The sequence below is a fragment of the Sinocyclocheilus anshuiensis genome, unplaced genomic scaffold, assembly GCF_001515605.1.
Source record: "Sinocyclocheilus anshuiensis isolate Anshui unplaced genomic scaffold, SAMN03320099.WGS_v1.1 scaffold96, whole genome shotgun sequence".
Classification (NCBI taxonomy): domain Eukaryota; kingdom Metazoa; phylum Chordata; class Actinopteri; order Cypriniformes; family Cyprinidae; genus Sinocyclocheilus; species Sinocyclocheilus anshuiensis.
In genome coordinates, this window is record NW_015554094.1 from 1579566 (window position 1) to 1587955 (window position 8390).

At 34.9% G+C, this 8390-nt stretch overlaps 1 protein-coding gene across 2 annotated transcripts in view; it reads right to left on the reverse strand.

Moving 5' to 3' along the window:
• The window catches only part of LOC107669423 (nicotinate phosphoribosyltransferase-like), a 12699-nt gene that overhangs the window by 3077 nt on the left and 1232 nt on the right, over window positions 1-8390 (reverse strand). Inside the window, exons 2-11 of one of the 2 annotated variants that reach the window (XM_016461632.1) lie at window positions 6631-6758; window positions 6468-6550; window positions 5441-5571; window positions 4751-4866; window positions 3485-3678; window positions 3260-3397; window positions 1914-1998; window positions 1758-1838; window positions 1555-1657; window positions 630-787 (exon numbers count right to left, since the gene is read on the reverse strand). In XM_016461632.1, the coding sequence (XP_016317118.1) occupies window positions 630-787; window positions 1555-1657; window positions 1758-1838; window positions 1914-1998; window positions 3260-3397; window positions 3485-3678; window positions 4751-4866; window positions 5441-5571; window positions 6468-6550; window positions 6631-6758 (1217 nt within the window). Of the gene's footprint in view, window positions 1-629; window positions 788-1554; window positions 1658-1757; window positions 1839-1913; window positions 1999-3259; window positions 3401-3484; window positions 3679-4750; window positions 4867-5440; window positions 5572-6467; window positions 6551-6630; window positions 6759-8390 lie in introns of both variants that reach the window. The other variant, XM_016461631.1, reaches the window with a different exon arrangement.

Here is an 8390-nt window from a genome sequence, read left to right on the forward strand (position 1 = left end):
TAATCCACAGCACTCCAGTCCATCAGTTAACATCTGGAGAAGACAAAAGCTGAAACAAATCCATCATTAAGACCTTTTTAACTTCAAACGCTTCTAGCTAAAATAATCCAGAATCCATCCTATTGATTTCTATGGTGAAAAAGTGGTCTGGTCTGAATCAGGAGAGAAATCTGCACAGATCAAGCACATGTTTACAAGCCAAAACGGCTCTAAACAAATATGTGGCTGGATTTTGATGTGAGAGACAACAGGAGATGCACTTTTTCACTGGAGGAAGCGTTATTATGGATTATGGACGTTAAAAAGGGCTTAATGATGGATTTGTTTCAGCTTTTGTCTTCTCCAGATGTTAACTGATGGACTGGAGTGCTGTGGATTACTTGTGGATTATTGTGATGTTTTTATCAGACTCTCATTCTGACGGCACCCATTCACTTGCAGTGAGCAAGTGATGCAATGCTACATTTCTCCAAATCTGATGAAGAAACAAACTCATCTACATCTTGGATGGTCTGAGGGGTGAGCACATTGTCATTTTTGGGTGAACTATTCCTTTAAAACGGATCAAAAATATTCATATCATCCACTTGTCCGCAATGGCAGCACAGACTGATATTGTCAGTGTTTACTTGTCCACAGGTGAAGACATCCAAACGCAGACTGGTTACTTGAGCCGGTGTGACTGTCTGAAGCGTCTTGTTCAGTCGTAGAGGGAAGCAGTTCAGCGAGATGGCCGCTTTAGGAGCCGGTTCTTCTGACAGACAGATCAGATCCATCTGCGGATGACCTGCCAAACAGACGTTCATACGAACTACATTCAGCTAATGGTGCTGGCAAAGCTGCGAAAGGTGCACTAAGCTATTTTTTCCACTTAAAGATCAAAATAAATATTATATAATGTTATATACTATATTGACAAAATAAAAACAAAAAAAAACAGTATCACATTTGTATTGAAATATTGATATTTTTCAGCCTTTTTGCAAGATTCTCTCTCTGTATGTCATAGCAAAATTCGACTGACTGAAATTTTGTTCTTTATATATGAGAATATATCAATATAATACATATGAGAATATATATACAGACACAAATATTTATATATTTGCTCTGAAATTTTTTTTAAGATGTTAAAAAACATTAAAATCATCACAATATCCACATTGTTGCTTATATTACCAGCATTATCATAAAAAATATTGTGAATATTCCCTATAAAGCTCAAATTATTATTACAAACAAATGAGAAAAAGAGAAAGAAATAATGGTAACACTTTACATATATATATATATTTAATGCATTAACTAGCATTAACTAACAATGAGTAATGCATTTGTTAGAGTATTTAATTATTAATTTGTTAACGTTAGTTAATAAAAATACAACTCTTGTTAGTTTTCATTTTAAAAATGGAATCAACATTAACTAAGATTAATAAAAGCTTTAGATGTATTTTTTGATATTGTTAACTAATGTTAATAAATGGAACCTTATTGTAAAGTGTTACCAAAAATATAATAAATATTAAGATATTATTAAAAGTAAATACAGACCATCTGCGTCGAGAAGCCTATAGACAGACTTGCGTCCCGGCAGTGTGCTTTTCTCTGGATCTTCACTCATCTTCATTCGGGGACGACCTCTGACCTCTATCAGCTACAGTGAGTGAGTAATACAACCATCAGCATGCATTAATAAAGCACTGTGCGTGAATTTTAATGCCGTGTTGACTTCACAACTGGGTCAGTCTTTGTACCTTATATACACACCCCAGAGAGGGCTGCCGCATGCATGTGACCAGATGAGTCCCCACTCCAACCACGTCGATCTCATTATCCTGACACACAGAGAAACCGCTGATGAATGGCTTTATTGCTGTGTTTAATTCATCTGTGATGTGAAGAGCTCTTACTTTCTTGTTGAGTTCAGCGAGACTCTGTTCAGAAATACTGTTTGTGCCGACGATGATGAGAGACTCAAACTGAGGAACGGAGAAGCTGCAGACAGAGAAACACAGAATAAACTAGATTTGAGTGATTGCATGCTGAAGTTTAAGACTTCTGGTTCAAACCAGTGCTATTTTAGTATCGATATATTATTATAGGTTTGGCTGATATTGTAAAATAGGTTTTATTTTCATTTTTTCTTTTTAATTTTAGTTGTGTGTTTTTGTTTTTTTAAAAACATGTCTATATTGTTTTTAATAAGTTTTAGTTTATAGCTTTATTTAACTTACTTTTAGTAATTTTAGTGTTTGAACTTTTTATATCTAGCTGACAAAATATTTTACTTTATGTAATAAAAATATTTCTATGGTTTTAGCTAACGATAATAACCCTGGTAAAAACTGAAACTAAAACTATTAAATATAATTTTCTGTAACTGAAATGAAGCTGAAATTAATTCAAATATAAAGATTAGATGAAAAACTGTCACAACTAGTTGTGTAAACACGCATTAAGACGGAGATGATCAATAAATAGTCTTAATTAATCCAACAGAGGTAAAGGCAATCCAATAATAGCTATAACGGAGACGAGACCCGACAATGAAACGCAAAGAGAACTGAACTGAAGCAGGGGAGATGATGACAAACACACCTGAACATAAAGATGAAATCAAATCAGTAACTATGACAATGAACTGTTGCCTTGGCAACTAACTGAAATAAGTTAAGGCTACATAGAAATATATAAAAAACAAAAAAAAAAAGCTAATAAAAATACCAAATTACTTCAACTTACTTCATCACCAAAATTAAGCTGAAAATATAAAAATAAATATTAAATAATAAAAGTACATATTCTGTTGTATTTAAATTTTTTATAATTGTTTTTCTTTTTAAATAGTTCCGTTTTAAACAAAGTATCAAATAAAAATAATAAAAAGTATAAAAATAAAGTTCTATTTTAAGTTTTGTTTTTTTTTAAACCACACAAATCAGTGCAGAACAAAAATACACTTTCTGGTGTATTTTTATATATATTTTTATAACCGTTTCTATTTTTTCAATTATTAAAATTGTTATTTATTTATTATTATTATTATTTTTCAAGTCACACAAATCAGATTAATATCCTCCTTTCACTTTTCACTTAAACCCAAATTGAAAGGAAAACTGAAAATATGAAAATAAAGTATTATATTAATATTAATTAATGCTATAATATTCTATAAATATACCTAAAATAACACTGACCCCCAGTCTGAGCAGTAGTAAAATGCCTGTGTAATAATGTTGTGTTGTTAGTGTCTCACTGTTGGCTACATTCTTTGAAGACGCGCCGCACTTCCAGCGACTGCCTGCTGAGGTCCCCGCTGTCCAGCCTGACGCCCAGCGGCCGGTACTGCAGCTCATACAGAGCCAGAGCCACGGCACAGAAACACAGCAGACCGCTGCTGCAGCACAAACACACACATCTGTCAAAAACAGCACAGCACACAACACTACTCGATGATCACGTGTCTCTGAGAATGTCCTACCAGCTGACGCTGTAGCTGTCAATCACAGGCAGGAAGTTTTGCGGGTATGCGATGGCGTAGGACAGGAAGGCCGCCAGCTCTCCCTCCCGAACGAGGCTCGTCTTTGACCCCAACAGCTGGCAGACGCGACCCAGCCAGCCCTTCACCAGACAGATGAAGTCAATAGGGCCTCCGCCGCCGCAGGGCACCAGAGTCTGTCAAATCAACACATATGGTTTATCATTTGAGGTCAGTAAAAGAAATTAATACTTTTATTCAGCAAGGACGCATTAAATTGATCAAACGTTACAGTAAGGACTTATAAAGAAGATTTCTATTTCAAATAAATGCTGTTCTTTTGAACTTTCTATTCAGCAAAGAATCATGAAAAATAAAATGTGTCACAGTTTCCACAAAAATATTGTGCAGCACAACTGTTTTCAACATTGATAATAATCAGAAATGTTTCTTGAGCAGCAAATCAGCATATTAGAATGATTTCTGAAGATCATGTGACACTGAAGACTGGAGTAATGATGCTGAAAATACAGCTTTGATCTCAGACATAAATTACATTTTACATTATATTCACATAGAAAACATATTTTACATTGTAATCATTTTTTTTTTTTAATTATGTATTTTTTATCAAATAAATGCAGCCTTGGTAAGCAGAAGAGAGTTATAAAAACATAAAAAGTCTTAATTATATCTATATATATATCTAATATATATATATATATATATATATACAAATGGCTGCAATATAACAAAGAGTGAAAAATTTAAGGGGGTCTGAATACTTTCCGTACCCACTGTATATATCTATATATATATATATTTAGTTCAAATCTAATTTTTCTATATTGTCTAGAAAAATTGTCTATATTGTATTAAAATACTAATATTTTTCATATATATTCACATATATGAAATATTGCAATATATATATGTTTTTGAAATAAGAATCTAATACATACAGTATATATAAAAATGTGTATATATATATATATATGAAAATATTGCATACATGAAAAATGTTTATGAAATATGTATCTAATACATATATATATAAAAATTTTAATTATTTTTGACTACTGGCCAAAAGTTTGGAATATTTTTTTTAAACTGGATATTTTTTAGATATTACATTTTTGGAAGAATTAAGATTTATATATGTGTTAGGGACTTATTTGAAAGTCATTAAAAAAATAATAATAATTGCCGACCCCAAACATCAGAACGGTAGTTTATATGTAAACAAATATGAAAAATCTGCACACCCACCTGTGGCCACACCTCCTCCAGACAGGAAAAGGAAGTGACATAAGAGTGCGCCATGGTTCCCGCCACAGGAATGCCAAACAGACGGCCGGCGAGAGCGTTACTCGTCAAATCAAAACCTGGAAAAACAATCAGCAGTAGCACTTCAGTTCATATATGTGTCCCTGCAGCACAAAAGCAGTCTTAAGTCGCTGGGGGATATTTGTAGCAATAGCCAACAATACATTGTATGGGTCAAAATTATTGATTTTTCTTTTATGCCAAAAATCATTAGGATATTAAGTAAAGATCATGTTCCATGAAGATATTTTGTAAATTTCCTACCGTAAATATATCGAAACTTAATTTTTGATTAGTAACATGCATTGCTAAGAACTTCATTTGGACAACTTTAAAGATGATTTTCTCAATATTTAGATTTTTTTGCACCCTCAGATTCCAGATTTTCAAATAGTTGTATCTCGGCCAAATATTGTCCGATCCTAACAAACCATACATCAATGGAAAGATTATTTATTCCGTTTTCAGATGACGTATAAATCTCAATTTCGAAAAATTGACCCTTATGACTGGTTTTGTGCTCCAGGGTCACATATGACAGCACGAGTCTTCTGCAGTCATTCAGCAGGACCTCGGTGGACTCGTCATTCCAGATTCACCTCTAGATATTGTTGTAAATGTCGGGTCACTCACCACCAATGTATGTGTATCGTGAGGCGGTCAGGCCTCCGTCGGGACCCTGAGCTCTTCTGAGCCCCATCTCCATTAATCTGCGTCTGGGACCTGCAGCCAAACGGAAACGAGCAGCGTTGCTACACACCAGACTGAGAGGAGAGAGAATTCATGAGCATACAGATGCAACAAAAACTATAAATCCCGCAGTCAGAGTCCTATACAGTTTTTAAAACAATCAAGCACAAATCCCATTTTTAGAGTGAGAACTATTTGATATTTTTGATGTAGTATATTTACATTTACTCATTTAGCAGACGCTTTTATCCAAAGCGACTTACAAATGAGGACTACAACAGGCAATTCATCATAAAGAGGCAAATAAACTCAAGAAGAGCTTGTAGTGTTGTAGCATTTATATTCATTGTAGTAAAATAGTTTGTTATTTTCTAAAATAAGTAAAAACTACATTCAAATGAATAGATAACAGACCCTTTCCACGACATGACGAAAAACAAATAAATCATCTCATTTTCTCTACATGAATTGTGTGATGTTGAATCATCAAGCTCAATAATTCAGCCTTGTTACCAAAGTTATTATAAGAAAAGTAATAACAAATAATACCAATAATAAATAATAATAACAACAAAAATTCTTATTCTGCTCAAGGTTATAATAGTTAATCTACAAAACTATTAAAAACAATCTACAACAATTAAAAACATTTTTGTAACAATTGCTTAAAAAAATATGATAAATCACACAAATCAGAATAACATGGTTCCAAACTTCATATAAAATAAGAAAAAAAAAAAAACGATTTAATTTGACTTTCTGACCTGGACGAATAACCTTGTTTTGAACATTAAACTTCTCCTTTTGCAAAAATGTAACTTTTCTAGGCTAATTTTTACCTTGTTCATGTTGCCAGGTGATTTTAAAGAAGGACACTGTCATATAATCAGTTTTTAAAGGCACCATTGCATTCAAGAAACTAATGAATGAATGTGATGAACAGAATGCTGTAAGTAGCGGATTCATTTACCTGGCGTAGTTGACCAGGCAGAGCAGACTGGTCTTCAGCAGCTGAACCACAGCCAGCGGTCCAGACACTTCCAGCAGAGGAACCTGAACATGAATTACAGTCAACACTCAAGCTCTCGCAGCAGCAGATCAGATTACAGCTGACCTCTGAATCGCTCACATACTCGAGCGAAGACCACGGATCCCTCAGGTACCGCCGACACAGACACCGCCGAACAGTCCAGCTCCTTCAGATACGAGAAGAACGCAGCGTCTGTGCCTGCTGGGAGAATGGAGCGCAGATACTCCACATCTGAAACACAAGATAATGATGATCCTATTAAATACAGACACAAACAGACAGAATCTTCAATGCACGGGACAGAAATAGAGTAGAAACTATTTCCATGGACTTTGCATGCAAGCATCATGTTGCAAAACGCAACCACTGACAGAAAACAACATCGGACTAAGAAATGCGTGTAAAGAAACAAGGGCATACACTTGGTGGGTGTGTTGATCATTAAATCATTAACTTATGCAAGCATGCATACGTTAGTCTGTCTAGCACTGTGTCTTAAAACCTAGTGAGCCTACCTAGACAGCATCTTCAGGCATCACAGAAGTGTTCTGAGCTCAAATATGCTGCAAAATGCAACTTATTCTAAGCTTCTGTGAGATGCAAAACCAAAAATACTGTCTTGAATAGTGAGCTTGCATGCTTTTGAGACACGTTCTAAAATGCTGTCTAGTTAGGAAGTATACTAGGTTTAATGATGCATGGCCAACAATTCTGTCTATGCCGTCGGATCACAAAGTCCCCAAACAAGCAGTCTTATGTAGAGAACATAATTAAGTGTTGAGATGCATGGTTAAAAAAGCTGTTTGGGTAAGGTGCTCACTTGGAACGTACTAGATTTAGTGATGTGTGCCCAAAAATTCAGTATACGCATTCAGATCACAATGTTTTCAGACATACCTAAATATGCTGTCTACATAGGCAGTGTACTAGGTTTAGTGATGCGTTTCCAAAAAATTCAGTCTACTTGGTCAGATTACAAGCCTTTTGTGGGTAGCATACTAGGTTTTGAGATGCATGACCAAAAAAGATATTTGAGTGCGGAGCTTATTTGGTTTTAAAACACATGCTTAACAAATGCTGTCTAGTTAGTCAACATGCTAGGTTTTGAGATGCATGCTGAAAAAGCTGTTTAGGTTTTAAGACATATGCCTAACAAATGCTGTCTACAGCATACTAGGTTTTGAGGTGCATGACTAAAAAAGCTGTTTTGGTACATTTACATTTAGTCATTTTGCAGACGCTTTTATCCAAAGCGACTTACAATTGGGGGATACATAAAGCGATTCTTCTTAAAGAGGCAAACAGATACAGGAAGTGCTTGTAATACCAAGTTTCTAGACATTGTTCAAATAAGTACAAGCTAGAAAGAGAAGGAATAAATAAAGAGAGAGAATTTTTTTTTTTTTATATAATGATGATGACGATGATGAAGTCAAGTAGCTACGAAAGAGATGAGTTTTCAGCTGTCGCTTGAAAATTGTCAGGGATTCAGCATTCCGGATAGGGGTGGGAAGATCGTTCCACCAGCCAGGTGTGCAGCCGTCTGTCTCTTCTGTTGACTAATCGCTTGGTAGGGTGTTCACTTAGTTTTATGACATATGCCTACCAAATGCTGTCTAGTTATGCAGTGTACTGGGTTTAGTGATGCATGCCCAAAAGTTCAGTCAATGCAGTCAGTTTAAAAGGTTTTAAAACAGTTGCCAAAATCAGTCTATGTAGACAACATACTAGGTTTTAAGATGGATGCTGTTTAGGTAGTAAGCTCACTAGGTTTTAAACCAAAAATATGCTGTCCAGTTAGGCAGCATACTAGTGACGTGACATGTGGCCAAGTATGGTTACCCATACTAGGAATTAGTGCTC